Source organism: Meleagris gallopavo, chromosome 11 (genome assembly GCF_000146605.3).
Source record: "Meleagris gallopavo isolate NT-WF06-2002-E0010 breed Aviagen turkey brand Nicholas breeding stock chromosome 11, Turkey_5.1, whole genome shotgun sequence".
NCBI classification, from domain to species: domain Eukaryota; kingdom Metazoa; phylum Chordata; class Aves; order Galliformes; family Phasianidae; genus Meleagris; species Meleagris gallopavo.
In genome coordinates, this window is record NC_015021.2 from 3,426,437 (window position 1) to 3,449,873 (window position 23,437).

General features: G+C 36.8%; 1 protein-coding gene across 1 annotated transcript in view; it reads right to left on the bottom strand.

The window, feature by feature from the left end:
- Positions 1 to 2,633: 2,633 nt before the first annotated feature.
- LOC104912542 (sodium/hydrogen exchanger 9-like) overlaps positions 2,634 to 23,437 on the bottom strand; it is a 49,546-nt gene continuing 28,742 nt past the window's right edge. Inside the window, exon 4 of the mRNA XM_031555097.1 lies at positions 2,634 to 3,458. Coding sequence (XP_031410957.1) covers positions 3,341 to 3,458 — 118 coding nt within the window. The 3' untranslated portion in view covers positions 2,634 to 3,340. The remainder of the gene's footprint in view (positions 3,459 to 23,437) is intronic.

Consider the following 23,437-nt stretch of genomic DNA (forward strand, 5'->3'; position numbering starts at 1 on the left):
AGTCTCCTCTTTTTTACATACAGCATTATATCCCAAATTCTGCACTTAATATATCACATTGTAATTCAGCATCAGTAACAACTCTTACTGTTCTTTCATTTTTCTTTGTATCCTAGCCTGTAAATACTTTAAAAATAACTATCATGTCTGACCTCTGTGATCACTAAGCCTGACATTTGTTTTTGCTCTTTGCTTGTCTCCATCAACAGAATGTTATGACTGAATTATGTCTGTGAATTACACTGCAAATCTCTTGCGTGGTACTGAATGAAGATTTATTTTGTGGGTTAGTTACAATTTACTTTGGCTTTTAGAAAAGCAGGAATTGATGTCACTGCTTGATATCTGTACAAAGAACAGCAGGAAACGTTCAATTTTCTACTCCTACACCTAAACGTTCTCTTTAGTTGTGAACTGAAACATTTACTAACCTATTGCCATTCTGAAAGCAAACTCCCAACTGAGAAAAAATTCCTGAGTGCAGTTTGACACCTGGTACAATATGAGTAGAGCACTAAGATGTATTTCATTTCTCATTCTAGCTTGGATTTATAAACAGATGTTGCATTTAATATTAGGAGATGAAAGGTTTGTGCATTAACCAGTTGAAATTTTTTATCTAGTATTATCTATTTAATACATAATGCTAGGTTTTTTGATATTCTGATTCTTTTATGAAGAGCATTTAAATGGCTCTACTCAGCAGAGATATTAAATAAATTTGGTGGTTTATCTACATCTTCATAGAAAAAACTCTGCGTTGTTAAAACTGGAGATGATTGGTTGTAACACTGCAGAATGATGCTATTTATTCATTCTGTTCTGAAGTTCATGAGACAGATGTCTCTTCCACCTACCAGAGGAATGGAAGCTTATTCCTCCATGTGTGGTAGATGATATTGTAGTTACAGACATGCTATCATGATAGGTGTCAGGACACAGTCCCCCTAGGAAGCTTGACAGAAAAATTTATCTTCAAGAAAGTAATCTAAACCTGATTGGTAAATGTTATTAGGCCAACATTGCTGATGGTCGTTTGTCTCAGGTTGGCAGTGTTTTCTGCTTCACAAAAATATGGAGAATAAACAGGCAGATGAAGATGTTGCTAAATCTAGCCTAAGACAAAGATGTCTGAAGATGATACACTACAGGTATATCACCCGACAGGAAAACAACTTCACAAAGATAGAGAAAACTTAAAAAAGAAGAAAACAAAAAACTACCCCAGAAATCCAACCTTCTAAATATCTGACTGATATGCAGATGACAAATTTCTTAAATAAAAACCCCAAACAAATGAAAAACAACTCAACCGATCTTAGTGGACTCTTAATAAATCTTAATTTAAGGTCACAGATACATGTTAGGCTCTTCTAATAGCAAAGGACAACGTTTGAATCTCTGCAAGAGCTATGCAAGAATTTTTTCTAACTCTGCATTGATGTTAATGAGTTTACTTTAGGATTCTGGATTAGCTTTAGGTATGAGAGGGACTGGGATATGTGGTTCTATACTTATAATGTTCTTTACAGAAACATTTGGAAGTCTTCAACTAGCATTTTGCAAGTTGCTAGGTATAGACTGAATAAGAAAGAGACATAGAAATATAGCCAAGATAGAAAGATGAACAAAAGTTCTCTAGCAGTTGGGAGTGGGACCGATGCATTCTGAATGCCCTTAAGCACTCTACTGCCCATGTTAGTTTCCATGGTATGGATTTCTCTGGCACTTATGATTCAGACTGTCTGGTATCTTGGGAAATTCGGATCGTCTTGAGCTCTCTGGTACTGGCACTGGCAGAGTTGTTTCTTACAGATCCTAGTAAAATATGCTGCATGACTTTAGTTTAAATTGTACTAGCAAAAAATGAAAATCTCTCTGAAGTTTGTAAAAATACATTGGGCTTACAGTTCTGTAACTAAAAGCTGAATTTTGCTCAAAAGCTACAGCTCAACTGCTTTATACCTTTCTCTGTCAACAGATACCGAAAGATGTTATTTGTGATAGGATTTCCTGCCAGTTAGCTGACAATGGAACTGAATATACCCTTGGTATTACTTATGCCTTTTCTCCATGAAACCATGAACAACTTACTAATACTATAATTCCAGTGCTCATCAGACTCTTCTCCATAATGTGACCAAGCAGATGCTATCAAAGCCTGATGGAATCGGATGGAGACCAGAAAAATGCCAAAATAGCCGAAACCACTGTAGTGTGGATTAGAGCTGGGGAGCATATGTGGAATGGAAGTGAAAGCCCTGAGTAATACTTTTCCTTTGTGTTCTGAAACTGCCCTTATCTGTACGCAGTAGTGCAACACAAGCACAATAGGCACCGAGCCTGCTGCTGGGCACTGCATGTGGGCACTCTAAGTCAGAAATGTTCAAATTTGTGCATGTAAAGACTTTATTTAGCAGCAAGGAAGGCTTCAACTACATCTCTGGGGTGTTTATATTGTGCTCAAGATAGACAGCTATGCATAAGGCTGGTATGACAGTGGACTGTTGGACACTGCTGACTTGTGCCCTATAAACTTAAAAAGAAATTTTGATTTGGCAGAAATTTAATGTATTCCATTTTGATACTTGATGTTTTTTTTGACAGAACTAATGCTCTAAATGTTTTTGTGGTTTTTTTTAATTTATTTTTTATAATGGAGTTAAAAGTTAGCAAATTAAAGATAACTTTGTGAAATACAGATCAACAGGAACAAAGGCTGTACCACATGGACTCTAAGATTTGTTCAAATCTAGGGATGTTAGTTAAGAGCTAGGGCTTGAATCTATTAGATTAATCTGTGAAGCCTCTAAATGGCAGCTTGATATCTGAAATAAATGAAATTATCTAAGAGCAGCATTCTGGACAAGCTTCAACCTTTTTAAAGTTGTCAACTGTTAAAGTCAAAATATTGTTAATTTTTTTAGTTATCTGAACAGTGCAAGAAGAGGTGTTTTAGTCCCATTTTTACCAATTGTAAATAGGACTATAGAACAACTTCCCTCAAATTAGATTATTGCAAAGGAAAATTATATCACCTGATAAGAGCTGAAGTGAAAGAAATGCACATTACTTCTCAGATAACCATATGTTCTCATCTGGGTATTCCAAGAATAACTAAAGTTGGCACTCCAGCTGCAGAAACCAGCGAATCATTCCTTTCAGAAAACATACACCTCAGTTTCTCCCTCTTATAGTGGAAAAGAGGGGGAAGGTAAGTGTAATAACCCATGGAAAGGATAAAAGACTAACATGATTTTGTAAATGTTACATTAAATGGTTATCATTTTAAGGGAACCTATATATTTTTAGCTACTCTAAGATGGTGCTTTGCATAATGTTAAAATGTAGTTTGTATTTGTAGCAAATTGTAATTTTTGCAAGTGTGGACATTGTGGAAAAGACAGATGCTATTAGCATTCATCTCAGTGGGAATTCTTGTGAAACCATCAGGCTTCCTGCACATAAGTAGGTCAAGGAAGACAGTTCCAAAATTTGTACTTTTTAGTTGTAAAAAGGAAATTTTCCCTCATTTTCATGTCCAAAAGGCTACATTAAACCTGACCTCGAGCTTATGAGCGGTTTTCTTTGACCTCTATTTAGAATCTCTCCAGCTAAGAAATTGCCTTTTGTTGTCACTTAAAATATATTTCACTGTTAATGTTACTCAGTATTCTAAAAGAAGAGTTTTCAAACCAATTATTGAGGTACAGTGCAATCTTGATGTTGCTGATATCAGACCCAATTTTTTCCCCTATTGTGATGAGATTTTCTTCCAACTATTTTATTGACTCAGTTGCTTTCACTGGATTTTCCCTTCTAGTTCTCCTCCGGTTTGCAAAAAACACATTTCTTTTAGACAGAGTAGCATATGTTTGTATATATAGAAACTTTGAGTTCCTCATTTATGCAATGAATTATATTTGCATAACTGTGGTGTTTTAATGTTTTCATCACACTCATCTGTATGAAGATAATGGCTTTTTTCTTCCAACTATGTAGGAACTACACAAAAGCAGAGTTCTAAAATATACTTTTTGTACTGTTCCTTCTAAAAAATTAGCTGACTTTTTTCATAGCAAGACCACTTACTCTGCCTGCCAGATACAAACTGATGGCATAAGAAATGCTCACTAGCCAGTTTTGCCACTTTTCTCTCTCATGACACCAAATCTGATGAGAAAGTTTTGATGAGAGCTGGAACAATAGCAAAATAGGGATGTCTAACGTTCACAAAATGTTTCCATGCAGTCTATTTTTTCTTCAATGAAATCATTTGGGAATGTCTTGAAATTAATTTTTTTCTTTTATAGATAAAAAATAGTATAATTTGCTATTCTGATGTGTTCACAGATATAACTGGTAATAAATAGAGTACTCCAATTTTATTTTATTATCTTTAAATCTTTCCAGCACTTAAGAAGAAAAGCAGAATTTTATTGTCAAGTTAATGTTTTGTTTCCTTTCATCAATGTTAAACATTTATCTTCTCTCCAGACTCTCTAACAAAATACAAACATTTTTCCATGTCCATCTAATATGTTCTTACAACTTAAATGAAAAGATAGAAAATTCTTAAATAGTGTGAATCACCTGTGAATGAAAAGCTCCAGGTGCAATTTATTGTTGCTGTGTATGTAGAAATTGACATCTGGGTCAGCAACTTTTATCTTAATTACTATGTATTGTAGTTTATTCAGCTGCAGGAAGGGAATGGTAATATTTACACCAAAGGTGATTTTGGAAGAATGAGTACTGTGAAATGTTTTGAGACCTGTTCTGACACCTGACAGATTTTTGGACTGTGCATTACAGGGCTTTGGCTTGAAAATTGGGCTGAAAAGCTCAGGCTTGCTTGTATTACAAATGAATAGAAAAGCTCACTTTGTCTTCAGTGGTGCTAATGATGACCCACACAATGTCTGTGAAGTTGCACACTGAAACTGTTGTGCAGCCTGGACCAGAAGCCTTAAACTTGCAAATGTCTATCATACGCTTAATTAGGTGGTAAAATAGGGGTTTGCTAAGGATTCCTGTTGTAATTTCAGGGAATTTCTAATTCAGTAGCTCTTGAATTATTTTCTGAAGTTTACCTCCTAAAAAACAGTCATCCTTAAAGAAAAATATCAAAAATATTTTGGAGCAGCCTTGGTTTTTATGTCTAACCAGTATTAACAAAATTAAGACACACAGCAGTAGCATGAAAACAAACTTGCATGCTGTCTTGACATGTGCATCTCATGGAAGGATTGCTAATTAGTGAAAATGCCAATCATTATGAAAAGTGACTCACTTTTGGGAGTGGATGATATCTACTGATTCCACATGGCACAGAATCAGGGGCGTGGGTACCAGTAATAACCAATTTTAAGAGTACTTGAGAGGTATTTCAGTGAAATATTGAAAATGTCTCCCATAGAAAAAAATGCGCTTCTACTCCACTGTAATCACAGAAGGGATTGCTTTTAATAGAACGTGTGAATAAAGAAAAAAAAGACATAGCTAATGGGGGGAAAAAGAAATAATAGAATTGTAGAATGACTTCAGTTGGAATGGACCTCAAAGATCATCTAGTTTCAGCCCCACTGCCACAGGCAGGGTTGACAACCACTAGATCAAGTACCAGCTCTCTGTCCAACTTGGCCTTGAACATCTCCAGGGACAGGGCATCCATTACTTCTCTATGCAACCTGTGCCAGCACCTCACCACCCTTGTGAAAGACTTTCCCCTGCCATCTGATCTAAATCATCCCTCCTTTAGTTTAAAACCATTCCCCCTGGTCCTGTCACTATCGACTCATGTAGAAAGTTGATTTCCCTCCTGTTAATAATAATCTTTTAAATATAGAAGGCTGTAATAAGGCCTCCCTGCAGCCTTCTCTTCTCCTGACTGAAGAAGCTCAGCTCCCTCAACCTGTCTTCATAGGAGAGATGCTCCAGCCCTCTGATCATCTTCATAGCCCTCCTCTGGATCCCCTCACAAAGCTTGCCACCTTTCCTGTGTTGGGGTCCCAGACCTCGACGGAGTACTGCAGATGGGACCTCATGAGTGCAGAGAGGAACAACCACCCATCTCACCCTGCTGCCACCTCTTCTGTTGCAGCCTAGGTTACTGTTGACCATCCAGGCTGCAAGCACACACAACTGGCTCGTATTCAGTTTTCAATCTACCAGGGCACTGAAGTCCTTCTCAGCAAGGCTAGTCTTCAGGAGTTCTTCTCCCAGTCTATATACCTGTTTATACCTGATTATCCCAACCCAACTCCAAATAAATAAATAAATAAATAAATAAATCTGTGTATGCTTCTTTTAATTTTGGAACCAAGAAAAGTAGTTCATGCTGACCACTATCTGTAAACAAAGTGGTGACAGAGGGTGAACAGTTGTCATGGGAATTACCTGCTCTGAACATAGAAGTATGGAGTGTCCCGATAGCAGAGGGAGCAGGTAGCCTTTACCAAGGCCCAGTGCTGGGGGACATGGAGCCATCCGGCACCAGCTGCACATGCTGTGCTGAGAGAAGGCAGAGAAGGAAGTGGGTGAACCTGACAACTCTTCTGCTCCAGTTCTTCCTGGCTATTTGGTTTAACGCTCCTCCCTTCACTCAGTAGTGAAAGATCTGGTTATTGAGCTTATAAAAATACAATCTTCTAATAAGACCAGAGGCATACCTTATCTCACTGGTTGGAAAGCTGTTAGCTCTGTCAGTCAGGACATTTTGTTTTCTGAAATGCCCAAATTCATTCTTCTGATTTGTTATTTATTCTCCAGGTTCAATTATGCAGTAGCAGCTTTGTTAGGCTAAATACACATTAAATGCTACATTAGCCAACTTATGGCAATTCAGCAGCAGGGGCAGGATGGCTTACTGTGGTCTCATCATTAGGATTTATACCCAGCTCCCAGGACTGGACAGTACTACTAGAAGCAGAGTAAACATGCAAGAGTTGTCATAACCATTAATCAGATTTAGTTTTCTCCCTGATCTTTTGTTACTGTCTTTTCTTGCTTTTCTTGCTGAAATTTACCTGTTCAAAGTAGAATAGCATTTTAAATAGCATATCTTAGCAGTAAACAGTCTGTTCTGAAAAAAACAAAAACAACCAAACACGTAGAAATAAGATTTTGAAATATCAAAAAACAGGGATGAAAATTAAAAACTTTAAAGCAATACAACATGAAAATATTGGTGTCTATTGGTAAGTTCAGTGAGAGCTCAGCTACCAGTCTAAGGCTCTTTCAGAATTGGGTGAAGACAAAATACAGCCATGTAGGTAGGAAAATGATACAATTGCAGCTGGATACATACCAAACAATCTCCATAAACGATACATCTCCAAAAACTGGAGAAATCAAGTGACATATTTCTTCACTGAGAATCAAAGAGCTGGAATGGAACACCTGAATACTTGACACTCAGCACCATACAATAAAAAACAAAAAACAAAAAACAGTGCAGATCAATGCTGGAGAGTTTCAGCTAGCTTGTAGTATTTGTATTAACATATCGTAATTAGAGGTAAAGATTTACTAAATCATAAAGGAAAATGCAGATACATTTTCAAGCACATGTCTTGGAAGGAGTTTGGCTGTCCAATAAAAAGACACATGCTATATGATTGCAGAAACATCAGTCTCTTGGAACTGAAGGAAACTTTGAACATGTTAACATGCATGTATTTTGCATGCATACATACTCAGAAACTCATTAGATAATTAATCTTAAATCAACATGAGTGAGTAAATAAAGGTGCCAAAGAGAAATGGTGAAAATTTCCCTTAACCAGGAGATCAAAACAGTCTTCTGTACACAAATGATTTACTCTTCCCTCTGCATGGGAAGGACAAAACTGAAATTGATGGTTAATGATTGTTCAAAGCTTGATTCATCATTAATGGCTTTTATGCAAATCTAAAAAATCGTGATTATCTATTTACTTCTCAATGAACAATCTTCCTCTTTGGAAATTGCAATTACAAACCTCTAGAGTTAACTTCCTGCTGAGAAGGTGGCTGTTCCCAATTCACACAGTTAATGTCTCGCTTTGTCTTTGCATTGCTGCACTGCTTGGTCTTGGCTTGTAATTTGCAGGTTAACTTTGTAGCCATCAGTATCCTCAGCTTCCCTCCCTCCCCACTGCTGTAAATTAGCATAGTTTGGCATTTCAGAAAGAGTTGGGTCACATTATTTTAAAATGCCATCGTATCTGTGTGTAGAGCAAATATAACTGAATAAATACAGCTTTAAATGTTAGGTTGCTTGTGTTTTGCCTAATATATGAGTAATAATTTGCCTTTGACTTGGTTGTGATATTTAATAGTATAGGAATCTTAAGGGAAGACTGAAGCTGAGTGATGCTTTTACTTATATTCTCATCGACTATATGTTTTATATATACACAGTCTGAAGAAATATTTCTCCTTAATATGTGTTATCTCCTTACATCACTTGCTCTCTGTTCTACTTGTCCACACAACCTATATGCAGTGTATGCATAAATTAGGTTAAAACCTAGTGCAATTATTCTTGAGAGGATCTTAGATCATCTAGAGCTTTAATTCGGTTGCAGAATTTGAAGCCACTGTGAAAAGGCACATGCAAAAAGGTTGTGCCTCTGCTTGGCAGGACTCTAGAGAAGGATGCTTTCAGATTCCTTGTGCTCAGCTAGGGTTTACTTGAACCTTCAGAGCAGTCCATGGAAAAGCATCACAGGCTTTGGTAGGACTGGGATGCAAACACCAATCACTACAGTACCAGAAAAGCTCAGTTAACCTTACTTTATATGTTTTTGATTGTGTTCTGGGGCCCAACAACCATTCTGTGAGAAGGGAGCACGAATAGTTTATTTTTTTAAGTACATGCATGTGAAAAAGAAACTGAGCTTGCATACAGATCCGCTCAGGCATATACTCCTTTACTGGTCAGCATGCAGCATGCATGTAATCTTGGCTATCATTCCCAGCTAGTGAATAGTTATTGATAAACACTGAAAGCATATGCTGAACCATTAGAGACTGTTAGAGACAGGCTATCCTTGCCTGGTACCACCATCACATCTATTTTCGTAACCCAGTGAAACAACAGGAAGGTATCAACAAGAAAATTCTGCCCTCGGTTACAGCAGTGTTAACACAGAGTAACTGACTCCATCTGTGCTGGATTTAGTGTTTGGCACAAGAGCTAAATTATGTCAGGCATCATATCAATTGCATTAATTCCAAGGGACTTACTTTTGATTTACTTTTTCTTCGGATGGTGTGTTGTTTTATTGACACTAATACAAGGTGGCAGTGAATGTATGCTGCTTTTGCACGTAATTCATCTCTATACTTTTCCTGTATGCTATTTTCATAACAATTTGTGTCATGCTACTTTTAAAATAGAATGTAAAATAAGCAGGATAAACAATAAATAAAATTCACCTCTACGCTCAGATAACACAACTATTACAAATGTAATTAATGCACAGTTCCAAGAGGTCTAGCTGAAAATCTGTGCGGAATCATTATACCCCATGACCTTCTAAGCTCTCTGCCATTTACTGTGAAATTTGTTGCTAGAAGATTTCTTTTTCTGCTTTCATTTCCTGAAATGTTTGCATTGTAACAACAGTCATCAAAACTGCAGGTATTAAGACATAGGGTACAGAAACATAAGAATCCAGTAACCTGAGTGTGTGTAATAGACTGGAGATCTTTAAAATTACTTCTGAGCATGGTTTGATGGTTATAGTTTTGCACACAGTAGCTCTAAAAAATTTTAATTGCTGAGGAGCTTACACCTACCCCGGTAAGCAACTAGAATCCAAATTAATCTAACAAGAGTTGTTCATACATCCCAAAGAGAAAAGGATGCTAGAAAAGTCATTTTTCTCCTGAAGCAGCTTGTCTCCTTGACTCTGTCAGGAGAAGAAATGCATACCTTAGGAAATCAGTCTTCTCTTGTTAATTCCAGCTGAAATGCCTCAGAAATGTTTCTTGTAAGTGTTTTGACAGAAAGTACAGAGAAGGATTGAAGGCCTGTTCCTGTGCTGCTGTGATGGAACTAACACAGGAAGGCTTTTCAAAAGGAATATGGGGACGTGGCCCCACAGCCAAAATGGGAACTTAAGCATTTATATCCAAGTCAAAGAAAACTTTTACATCTGAAAAACTGAAAGCAAAAAGTAGAAAAGCCTTCCCCCAAAAAACCCAGAAGCTTCTTAATAGATCAAAAATATTTAACAAATGGAAATAAGCACTTAGTTCTCTAGTGTTCAAAAGAAAAAGCTCTCACAAAGTCTGGTGCTGAGAGCATGCAATCTTATGAGAGGAAATGATCAGGAAGGGCCCCATACACAAGAAATGCAAAGCAAATAAGTATTTTAATTCAATCTGTCAAAATTAATTAGAAACAAGATTAAAAAGAACACAATCAGATGAAGCATTAGCTTATTAATGTTAATTCCTGTTCTGTTATTGTTTGTGATAAACTGAGTCATAGCTATTTGCTTTGCAGCTGATTAACTGCTCTACAGAATCTGAATTTTCTTTAATATATACCTCTTTCAGTTTGTGGAGAAAATATCTTTTGGTAGCAACAAGCTCACAGCCGTATCTCCCTCAGCCTGCTTCAGATGTTGAGGAAGGGAGGTTTAGGGGATCAAGGTCTTGCTGAGGCTTCTCCTGGGATGAATTCCCCACCCTAGGTTAGCGTGCATCTGTCAGGGGAGGTCCTGGAAGCTAATTCCAGCTGTTGAATATTAGAAGGAGTTGCAGAGAAGGCCCATGAATGTGTCCTGCATTTGCCCTGAGCTTCCAACACAATCTGATCCATGGCTATTTGTCACAGCTTACTCAGTGTATTTCATAGCATACCCTCTCGGTCCTTCCCTTCCATGTGCGCTCAGCTGATGCTTACTCAGACTTGGCACTGCTCTTGTGTTCAGTGTAGCTGTCAGATTGCAATTGCCTTGCACATGGAGGCAGGAAAAGCATGTGCCTGCTTGCTAGTGAATGCACAGACATTTTTGCTTATTTATATTGAGTGGATCTACCACTCTATGCATAAAATGACACCCCAAATTTTATTTATGCTTTTTGCCAGATTGTCATGAGGGATATTGCTGTAAATGCCCCTGAAGATTAGCTGTGTGCTTTTGGAAGAACGGCTACACATCTGGACTGAATGTGGGAAGATCTGGTCCGGGAATTGGTTATTTTGATCAGACATATCAGATGTTAAGAAAACATTATCAATCTGTTCTTATTGGAATAATTAACAGATTACTTTTCTGGGATGTATAAAGGGTGGATAGGTTAGTAAAGGTAGAAGACTCAGAAAGCATTATCTCTAAGGCATAATGCATATTCTGCATTTAAACCTGTAAGCTTTCATGTCTTTATGCTTAAAAAAAAACGCACAAATAAATGGTTATCTTGTTGAATGTGCAGCAACAGTCTTAAAAAAATATAAACAGGTAGATGTATTTATTGCATATAAGAAATTAAACAAAAATGTAATTTTCAGCTACCCTTTATGTTAATGGAAGCTAAGTAATCCATTAATATTAGTAGAGTTGGCATTTTACACTGTTAATGCTATGTACCATAGAACACCTGCCTTTTTAGCTAGAAATCTTCATAGGCTCCTGATCATATCCCTGTGCACACTAAGAAGCAAATGGGGCTGGGGAGAGAGGCACCAAGGAGGCAGACACCTTGGAATCACTGTAGTTTGGAGATGATTGTGGAGGTATTTCATTTATGCCTTATTTCCCAAAGTGACGTGATAAGTTAAGTGTCTTTGTACCAACCCTAACTCATCGAGACAGCAGTGAACTCAACCAATAAATCTCAGCTGCCAGGTGGGTTACTGGCCTTTTCTTACATAACAGCCTGAAATCTGGGAAGTAAAAATGAGGATCTTTGGTTCCTCTTGGCCCAAGAGGGATTGAATCAACTGCTTTTGTTTCCTGAGAGAATGTCCTAGCTGACAAGATACAGAGCAGCCTTTGGTGAGGCAGTGCTGTTGAGGCTGCATAACTGAGCTATAACTGCTACATAACTGAGACAAAAGTGAAGGAAAAGAGAGTTGAAAATGTTCAAATGGAGTGCCTATGTATTTTATACTTACTTATTTTTCACATATTTTGTATTCTTATTTTTTAAAATATTATTTTCTTATATTTTACAATTTAAGCTTTCATTGAGTTGAGTAGTAGCAGATAAAAATACTGTTTTTACGTTTTATTATATTTTCTCTTTGAATTTGTGTAGCAACCTGTGGAACAATCAGATCCAGTGTTGTTTTATCTGCATTTTCATAGCCTATTAATAAATAGCATTTTCTGAGTAGCACAAAGTACCAGCCTTTCATTTGGCTGGGAGGTTCAAGCACTACAGAACAATCCCATCTTTATTTGCCCCGGTTTCCCGCTGGCCATGATACAAAATATTAATAGCAATTTAGCTATGTCTTAGCATATTGTATATACATGCATATATATATTTTTCAATCTGAGTTTTAATTAACTGTGAACAAACCTAATATGCAGTCATCTGTGCAGCAAATGTAATCACATTTTATGCATTTGAAAATTTTGGATGCCTTCAGTACATGAAGAACTCTTTGAGTACTTGAATTATTACATATTTCATTATAATGTAATTCTATATTAGATATTCTATTTATGCAGAATCCAAAAATAGTCTGTGCTGTGTAGCAATGCAAATTTCAGTGAATAATCCACAAAGAATTTCAAAACCTTAACCATTTATGACGTGTGCTTTTCTGTATCTTTAATGAAGAATCAGGTTTTGAATAAGTCATTCTGGGCTTTTCATGAGTAAAAACCATGTCTGTGCTTCCCTATTAAAGAGTCTATCAATTCTTATTTTAGTCATATTGAAAATATTAGGGTTTATCAGTACGCTTCAAAATTCCTGAAACTGATTTTAGATGTTCTGTTGACAGTTAAAGTGCAAATCAGGTTTCTGTGCTCTGTGGCTGTGCTCCCCCTCCTCACCTGCCAGCTGGCTGTTGGGGAATGAGACAGCATAAGCAGCTTCATGACCAAGGCTAGGTAGGGTAGTGTCACAGCTGAGGAAATATCTGCTTCCCTCATGTTTTCTTATTGAGGAATCCAGCTTGAAACCATGTAGAATGAAAAGGAATTTCCTTCCAACTAGTTCAGAAAAGAGTTGACATCCACATGGAAGGTTTGTGAATGAGGCTCTTATTAGACTGAAGTCAAAGACGTATGATGAAAGGCTTAAAGACTGTATTTCAACAACTTCTCCTGTACTGGTATAAACTGAGACTAACTGACTGCCCCGAAGTTTGTGCTGTTATCCTGATGTTAGAACCACAGCTGAAGTCATCTCAGTTCAGATCGCAGATCCTCAACAATATGTCAAAGTGAAGCGAGGAAGGAGCCTCTTCTTGATCTACTTAGAGACATTGCAAAGCAAGAGTGGGGGATTTTCTTTGAAATAGGTGGTACTGAGCAAATCTTATAATAAAAGATCTGATAATAATTTTTTATTCCTGAATTTTTTACAAGTAACTATTTTCTGTTGCTTAAACATTTGAAGATGTATTTCAGTGCATTATTTTAAAAATACCCTGTTTCAAAGAATCATAAAGAAAACTTTCAATTTTTAACTGTTTTTCTCTACTTGTGCATCCAAAATTAAGTACTGAAAGTACAACAATGTGGTAAAGAATCAGTTAGAAAAATCATCAGGTTGCTTTTAGGAGACTGACCAGAACATACTATATGCATTTCTAGTGAATAGACAGCCAATAGTTCTAAGTCCATCACCACTGTTTAGGAACTTCAAGGATTGTGTGAGAGATTTTCCTTTCATAGCCTGATTGTGTCTCTATTACATAATTACATGGAAGACCAATTTTTTTTTTAATAGTCTCAAAAAATAAAACATCCTTTATAATAACTTATAAATACATGTTTAACAGGTTAAAGCTTTTTTCCCATCAGGTAGCATGAAGTTAAAAATCTGATCAAACTCAGCAGATAAAACACTTATACTTTCATGTGGTTAAATCTGCATTTCTTAACCTTCCATGACAGTATCTCTTACATTTTGAAACAGCCCCACAAACACTGAACCTGCACATTTTTAATGTGATTTTCATTGTCCCTTAGGTAAACAAATGCTCTTTGAAAGTTAGCATTACAGTCAATTATCATTCCCCTCCCTCTGGGTACTTCTGTGACCAGCTGTGACATAGATAGAAGGAGAACACCTTCTCAGAACAGAGAAATCTTCTGTGCAGCCAGCTACTCCTCTACTGCCCACCTTTAGGAATTACTCCTTTTCCTAGTAGTAGAAAGAACAGTGTTCACGAAATAAAATAATTGGGTTCTTCTCTACAACAGATCAAATTTTTTAAGTCATAGCATATTCCTATTCCCCTCTACCACTAAGAATGGAGGGTAAAAGGTTTTGTGGTTATGATGCAGGTTTTATGGTAGTAGAACCAGTGCTCTGCTTGGATCTGAGGCAGATTTTCTTAAACAAAGTTCAATTTGACCTATAGATAATGACAACTAGCTATCTACTGATAAAGTATAGAAAATACTGTCAACGAATTTTCTTCATCTGACCCTGTAAAAGTTTATGTAAATGTCAAATCTGTATTTGCTGAGAAACCAAGCAGATCCCATTGTGAAGTGAAGGTCAGGATGATAAGTTTTGTCAAATAGCCTTCACTAGGAGAGCCATGAACATGTTTGGCTAGGAGGAATGATGCTAGTTTTATAAAGCAAAAGCTATTCAAATGAAGTCCACCACTCTATTAGGATGACCTGAACCTATAGAAATCGAGAGGTTCCTCAGTTCTAGGTCTGTATTTATGAAAAATAAAAGGTCAACCTTCATTTTCAGAAGGGCTCTGCCAATTTTTTAGGCATGTAAATTAATAGGCTGTATTCCTCTCGGCTTTATGCTCTGACTTTCATTGTACTCTTGAAGCACTTAGAACAGTGTTAAGACAAAAGACCACCTTTCTGTCTTCTGTTTTGGATGTATGCATCCTTTGACAGTAGTGAACTCATGAAATGTAATGCTTCATCACTTCATGAAAACCTACAGTCAGCCATAAATCAATATTTTATTTTTTCTGATTTATCCCCTCCACTTTCCCTTTGCATACCTTTGAGAAGTGCCATTAACTGATGCTAAGACTGGTTGATCAACCATATATTTGAATGCATGCATATGTTATGGTGAATCAGACGCCTATTTCAATATTGTAAAATAGAAAACAGCTCTTGAGTTTCTCTGCTGTCAGGAACTGCACTATTTTGAATCACTGATTGCTGGAATGTTCTTAGATTTTTTTTTCCCCATCATTTGTACTTTTGCTTAGCCTTATTGGTGTTTCTGTTTTTGAGGACGCTGAAATAGTTGAATTCAGCTCACAGCTATTTGAGCCAATACCAACAGTGCCTGTTCAACAGCAACCACTGAAGTGGGAAAAATGCCAGCGTACAGACAAAGCTTCCAAACAAGGCCTATTGAGGGTCTGATCCATATTCTCCTCTGAAGGCATTGTGAATGCCCTTAGGTTTTTGCATCCCAATAATAGCTTTCCGTAAGGGAGTTCAGTTCAACAGTACTTTCTAATACATGGCTTGTCATTAATTTCCCCATTGGCATTCCTGGTAATAACCTTAATTATTCTGAATTCCTTTATAGTCTCATGGTTTTACAACAACACTGCTGTGATTTAACATTAATAACAGACCCTTCCTAGGAAGGAGTATCAATTTCTTGCTTAGGTAATGTTATAATTAGCAACATCTTGCTGTGACAATTGCTGCTATAAAAGAAGTACCATTTATAGATGGTATTACATATGCAGTGTGTACTGCACACACATCCAACCATCCCAATATATGCTAAGTGCCTGGGAAGGCAACAGTGAAAGATACACATGCATAAGAACATTTGAAAATGTTTTAGATGTAATGTAAAGTATTTTTTTGTGCATTCAAGGCTGTAAATGAAATAGCAGGAGCCTTGGAAGAAGGAATTAAGTTATGATTACGTCTGTTTTATGAGCTTCCAGTACTTTTATATCATATTTAAGTCTTGTCTATACCGTTATGTATTGTCAGCCAACAAACTATAATTTCATGCTTGAGTGGGCTGATAAAAGCCTAGTCTTCTGCTTCTTTCTATGTTCATGCTGCACTATGCTGTAATAATAGAGTGAGAAGGGGAGGGAAAAATAGAATTAAAAATTGTCACAAGGAATAATAATCAATATCCATCAGTAAAATCTACTATAGTAGATACTATGGTAGCTTGAGCAGCAGTTTGTTCTGGTCAATACACTGGGATTTCATTCAGTACACTAAGCTTTGATGCAACTGCTTCAAGTTCTGTACTTTGACTTGATAGGAACTGTAATAGACAGCTATACAGGTAGAAGGAAGCTGCAGAACTGCAAAGTGGTTTTTTCAAGTAGGAATTTTTCTATTTGTAAACTGTGTCTGCGCTAGAATATTTGACTACAGCTATTAACATAGTACTTCTTCATAAAGTTTGCCTGTAAAAGAAATCCTCTGAACTTTGCTCTATCTTGTTACTGTATTTGCTGAATTTCTTTCATGCTAAAGCCTAAATCTTGATGCTGTCAAGATTTAATGCTACAACTGTCTACAGTGGCTTAATGCAGCTGAAAAAAAAAAAGCATTAACAGAAAAATGAAAGTGGCTCTGCAGATTGGATTGTCTGACTGGGGCCTTGGTTGTATGAAGTGCTATGTACTTGTGGTGCTGCTTTACAACTTCTGTACTTGGTAATTCTGGAAGGAATGGCTTGAGTGTCTCAGCTCTTGGGAATGGGCAAAGATTGCCTAGGCTGGGGCACGGACTGCTCACCAACAGGCACAAAGTAGACTGGTGCCTGAGGACAACGGGATTCTTTAATTTCAGCTGCTAGAACAGGAAATTGGTCAGACCTAGTAAAAAACCTTCAGATGTTATCTCTGTGTCTAAAGGACTGGTTAGGTGACATAACAAAGCAAGACAAACCAACAGAAAGCTATGGCAGAACACTAGACAGGAGTTTTAACTCCTTTCCTGTCCCCTCTGCTCCCGTGTGAAAGGCACATTAACAGCCAGTGCTGAGCACCCTGAATAAGGCAGACTCCAGAATCTTCAGTTCCACTTTGACTTTTTGTTAATTTTCTGAACTACTTGGTGGGCTGCTAGTCCCTATGCAGTTGATGAGCCTTGGAAACCTTTCAGAACCATAAAACAAACAAACAAACAAACAAACAAAAACAAAAACAAAAACAAAAAAACATTTTGGCTTTTAAAATAAGCTTTAGAGCTGTTTTATATGGAAAGATTAAAATGCCATATTTTGTTTATGAATAATTTTGCTTTTAAAATTTTGAACTTCTTGTGGAATGAAGATTGTACTTTTTAGCTATTGGAGATTTTCGCATATTTTAATATATTTTTACATGAAAGAGAGCAGTATAGTTGCACAAAGACTCATACATTTATATTGGGGCTGTTAGTCTCTGTGAAACATTCTTTTCATTCACTTGTGATTCTTGTTATCAGAAATTGAGAGAAGCCCTTGAATTGAAAAACAAAAGGTATGCTATGTCAAATGAGCTAAGATGTTACATATAAAAGCAGACGATTCTACACTGAGTTGTTTCGAATAAGCTGAAGCCCAAATTCTGCCTTAGAAACCATGCAAAACTCCTTCAAAAATCAATGACCATTTGACACAAAGTACAGAAAATAGAACCTAGCGCTGCATGTCTCTGAAGGATGGGAACAAGGATTCAATAACAGCTCACAAAATGTTTTCTTGGATATTGTGGATCTCTTTTCACACAAAAGCACTTCTCCTTTTCTCAAATCACAGTAGCAATGACATGCTTGCCTTTTTCACTCTTACCATGCCTGCACTGTTTAATCATTATTTTGAACATTGATTTTTTGAAATCCCATTCCCTCATTTTTCTCTACTCCTTCCTTTATAGGCAAGAACAATGTAAAGTACGAAGGACTTAAAGAAAGTTTTAACAATGGTTCTGCTACCACTGAAGTAAAGAGAAAATAAACAACAAAAAGTTTGTTTCCAGAATTATTTAGCTTGTATATTATTTTGTATTGCTCGAAGGGATAAAGATAGAATACAGAAAAGAATCTCATCTCATCTTTGTATTATCTTCCTTTGTCATTTTTTAATTCGTACTTAGCCTATTCTTTGCTATATTTTTCAGCTCTAAACATATAAATAGGTCTTTTCACAATGTATGATTTTCAGTGTCAGGATGAAAAACCTAAATAGTAAAAATTTCAAACTTCAGCTTCTTACTTCTGATCCTTTTGATTATAGTTTGTGGAACCAAAATTCCTGCAGCTCGCCTCTTCCTTCAGGATCATAATGGAGAAAGGCTGAGTTAAAAGATTCATATTGTGCAATAAAAATATCACGAAACTATCACAAATAGTCTTTCTGTATGTCTTTTGCAAAGGGAAGGTGAAAAGGACCGTGCATCAAATACTATAAAAGAGCCACAATTTTTTTAAATCTCTTTCTATTTAAATTTTTGTTTGTAGTTGGCAGTTAAATTATGTTTAGTAATAAAAGCATAGAATCATAGAATCACCAAGGTTGGAAAAGACCTACAAGATATGCAGTCCAACTGTCCACCTATCACCAATAGTTCTCACTAAACCATGTCCCTCAACACAACATCCAAACATTCCTTGAGCACCTCCAGGGTCGGTGACTCCACCATCACCCTGGGCAGCCCATTCCAGTGCCTGACCACTCTCTCAGAAAAGTGGTATTTCCTAAGGTCTGGCCTGAATCTCCCCTGGTCCAACTTGAGGCTATTCCCTCTAGTCCTATCAATAGTTACACGAGAGAAGAGGCTGATCCCTAACTCATGACAATATCCCTCCAGGTAGTTATGGGAAGAGATAAGGTCTCCCTGAACTTTCATGTAAAAATACTTGGGCAGGAAAAGAGAGAAGAAAAGGGAGTTCTCATGGATCAGATGCTTACAAATCCTCTCTTTTAATAAGTTTTGAACTAAGTTCAGGTAGTTATTGCTAGTAAAAAAATGTCCTTTGGTTTCCTGTCCTTCTCAAGTCCGTAGCATTTGAGAAAACTTTATGATTAGTCAGCTGCTCTTGTGTCATTGTTGTGTTATGATGTCCACTAAAATCCCTCAGCTGGGGTTTGTGTTTTACTCTCAGATTTTTTTACGATCTGCTTGTAAAATCTGCAAAACAGATTCCTGTGCTTGATTAGCATCTCTTTACTCTGAACCCTACCTTTTCTGATAGCCAATTCTACATTACTGTTTCTGTGAGCTACCTGAATGTCTTGCATTGAATTTTTTGATGCTTCTTTGATTGGTAATGAGACTGAAGTCTCTCAGAGAGGGTTGTCTTTTCTCAGTTTGGAAGCTGTCCAGCAAAATAAGGTCCAGTGTCCAAAGCTAGGACACTGAGTGTCATTTTACTGCTACTACCATAGTGATAAAACAATCAAATCAAAGTAGCAGTAATTAAAAAAGCTTTAATTCTATGGCAGCTAAAAGAAAATGATATGCACATGCATGTTTACAGATTCCTGCCTTTTCTTTCCAAAATGTTTATCTCTGATATGACAGTGGTAAGTTATCCCTTAAGGAAAATTCATTTGAAAGCCACAGAATTCTGAATTTTAATTTGATTGGTAGTTCACCCTGGAATGGAATTTTGCCTTTGGTAGTTTTTCCATTTTCTCACAAGCATAAAAAAGCACTTATCGTGCTTCATAGGCAGCCATTGTGGCTGTTTTATCTGTGTACAAAGGACAGCAGAAATAAAAAGTTAGGTGCCCTGATAAGTTAAGGAGGAGAAACTTTTGAAGTCTACAAATAACACAATTCCTTTTGGCTGATTGATTTCAGGTGAGTGTAAAGGACACAAACAACCTTTTTCTTTAAGTGAACGGTACACATCTGAATGACGGATAACTGCAGTTCAAGTAGAAACATTTTTGGCAGCTGTTACATGGAGAATTGCCTCACTCAGAAGCAGACTCCTGTTTCTATTCCGCATAACCGAATGTTAGTTCCTCAAAGTCAAAAGAAATCTGAAAAGAAGAAGAAACCTCCCCTTGTACTACTCTATTTGTGACAGTGTGCATAAGGGTATCAAAAAGCAAAGCTCTGAGGAAGCCAGACAGCTGTGTTCCTATGCGGGTTTGGTCGCTCAGTGCAAGGGATGCAGTAGATGTGTCACTGCAATACCTGCAGTACACCTCTGCCAACTGATTCCTGCCTGACCTCTTATCAGCCCTCATGTCTGCCAGAAATAGGCAGCAGTAGAGCTCTGCTCATTTGGTCTTGGATGACCACAGCACACAATTCCATCTTACCCCGTTGCCAGAAAAGAACAGACTTGGCTGTAGGTGGGACCAAGGCTTATCTCTTGCAGTTTAACACTTCTTAATTGAAACCTAATAGCATGTGAAGCCATCCTCTGTTCCTTTCCTTCTTACTTTCCTTTATTGTACCCTTGCACTTATTTTCCTTTTATAAAGTAAGAAATTTCTTCTCAGGACAAGCTAGAGTGTGATGAGTAAGCTCACATAATTATCCTGCAACATGATATGAACTTCTCCTTATGAAGAAGGTGAGCATTTGTGGAAGGAAAAATCTTAGCAGAGCACAATGTTCCCTTTTTCATCTTCAGTTTCAGTTATTTCTTCATTTTATTGCATTATTGTGTATTTCAGCGTAGCAGTCCCAAATACTTTCTCCTCAGTGCAATTGCTCCACAAAAAGGGGGAGAGCAGTGCAATCACCTTCCTGACTGATGCTACAGAACAATCAGTGAGAGCAACAATGACACCATGTGAGGAAGCCAGGATTACATGAATACAGAAGGAGAAGGAAGCTTTGTGTAATAACATATCAAACCAAGAATAGCAGAATAAATTTAGTCCAAAGTAGTTGGAGAAGCAGGTAAAGGATGGTTATAGGACACATTTAGATTCATTTTACCTTCATTTTAAGGAGGCGGTTGTGACAGGAATAAAGGCCTTTGTAGAAAAGAAAGAATTCTAACTCTAGATAGGCAGAGATTAGGCAGCAAAAAACAGCAATGCTTATAAGCAAGTAAAGAGGTAGAAGACTGAGAAGAGCTAAAGCAGATTGCTGCCAGTTGGGAGTAAATTTACAGTTTCATTGTGGGATGCATCTGGGATGGGAAATCTTTGCTCACCACCTGTTTGAGCTCTGCCCTTACGTACTCAGGTCTTGTCCCTGCAAGATGAAATTCCCACTGACTTACTTGTTCAGTAGCTAAACTTGGCTACATCTGCCTTGAAAAAACAACAAAAACAATACAAAGGTGTATTATGCTGTTTATTTCCTAAAAACAAATTCACAAAGTATTTTGTGTTGCTTTCCTCACATCTCCACTTGCCCGTAGGAGTATATCACAGCTTCAAATGATAACTCACTCTAAGTTGTAAAAGCAAGGAAGCTGAAATAAATTCAGTGGAATTATCCCAATGTCAGATACCAAGTATTTTGTTTTGCATTTTACTTGTTTAAATAATTGAGATGAAATTCCAAGAGCATACGTTGAGCTTACTTAAGATGGTTTAAATGATCTCTTCATTTTTCTTATTCCAGTATAAAAATTTCCTAGCCTAGATTTCAGAGAATGGTATGTTTTTCTTAGGTGGCAATACCTGATTCAAAGATACTTGCTTAAACAATCCTTATTGAATCCAGCTGGCTCTGGATAAGGCTTCTACTTTTTTATTCAGAACAAATATAAAATTTGATTCTCAAAAGTCTTTTTTTTTTTTTGTATAATTCTACCCTAGTCTGGCACATTGTCACCATCTAAATCGACTGGAATAAGTGAAAATCATTCAGAATGACAGCAAAAAACAGCACCACTTTTTGGCTTCTTCAGTGACGTTTCCTCCCTTTTGCTTTTTGGCCACAAAATAAACAGGCATAAGAGATGTTACTGCCAGAAAAGTCAGCAGATTTGTGTTAATGCCTAAGAGGAAATTCCTAACTGTAGAAATGTCACAATCATGTATACTTTCAAAGTACATTTCCAGATAGATGGTTATTTTTCACTATCTTATCTTTGGAAACCATATCATAATCCTCCGTGCAGTCTTTTACTGGACATAAACATGGTGCTACATGACAATTTCTTCTTTAAAATTTAGCAGCACAGCTTTGTAACGTTAGAGAAAAACAAACCTAGAAAATCTGTGTGGATAATTTGTCTCCACAAAAAGAGTGTTATCTCAAAAAATACCATACTGATGAGATGCTCAGTGCTGTGAGTCACAGCATTAGTGGGCTGAACCATTATTGTGTACGGATATATATTTTCACTATTTTTAAAATTCGAGGTGTTTTATTTGTAATGGAAATACATTTTAGGATAATGGCGTGGTTGTAATATTTGAACATCTGAATTTTGAAGAAAGCTTATGACTTAAAGAGGTTGATACTTAAGAATGCGTTCTTTTTATGACTCGTAAAAAAAATCACACTACTATAATATTTTCTTGAAATACAAAAGAATTAGAAACTAGAATTTGTACAAAAAAGCACTACAAACTCAGATTCAAAATCACTTTCTAGATAAAATGTCAGAAGCGAAGATTTAAGATCTCTGCCATATAACCTTTGGGAAGACAGTAGTAAAGAAGACCATACTTTTCTCTTCTGCTGAATTCTACAGTCTTTTCACTTTTCAGGCCCTCTTGTCCAACTATTTCATATCGATTTCTCTCTTTCCCTTCCTCCTCTGTTCCTTGATTTGTAGTTCTACCCTTGTTGTCTCTTTCATTCTTTTTTTCTAAGTCATACCTTTGTCCAGTTCTTGCCTTTTGCTTTCTTATTTCTTTTTCAGAGCACAATTATTTTTTCTTTCTCCTTCCCTCCCATTCATCTATCTCTTCCAACCTATAGCTTTTAAGATAAATCACAACCACAGGCTACTCTTTCTGAAAAAACAGAGGCCTGGATGGTAGCTAAAGTCAGTTATTCTGGTACCCAGCATTAATATTTAAGCATGTCTCCTGCTTTATATTGCATTTACCTACTACTTATAAGTATCCTTAAGTAATTATTCTAAGAAAATACTAAGAGCTTTTTGGTCCTTGAAACTGCTCTGATAGATGAATTAGGTCAATACAATTATTTATAACCAGATCTATGTTGTTTGTTTGTTTTTTTTCCCTGTCAAAAGACTCTTTGAAAGATAACTTCACTAGAATTTTTCTTAGGAAGCTGAAATATTTCATCTTAGTTCATTGCAGATCATATCAGAAAAACATAACTGGAATGTTAATTTCTACTCACTAGTGCAGGACAAAGGAATAATCAGTAGAAATGCTACTGAATAATGGAGAC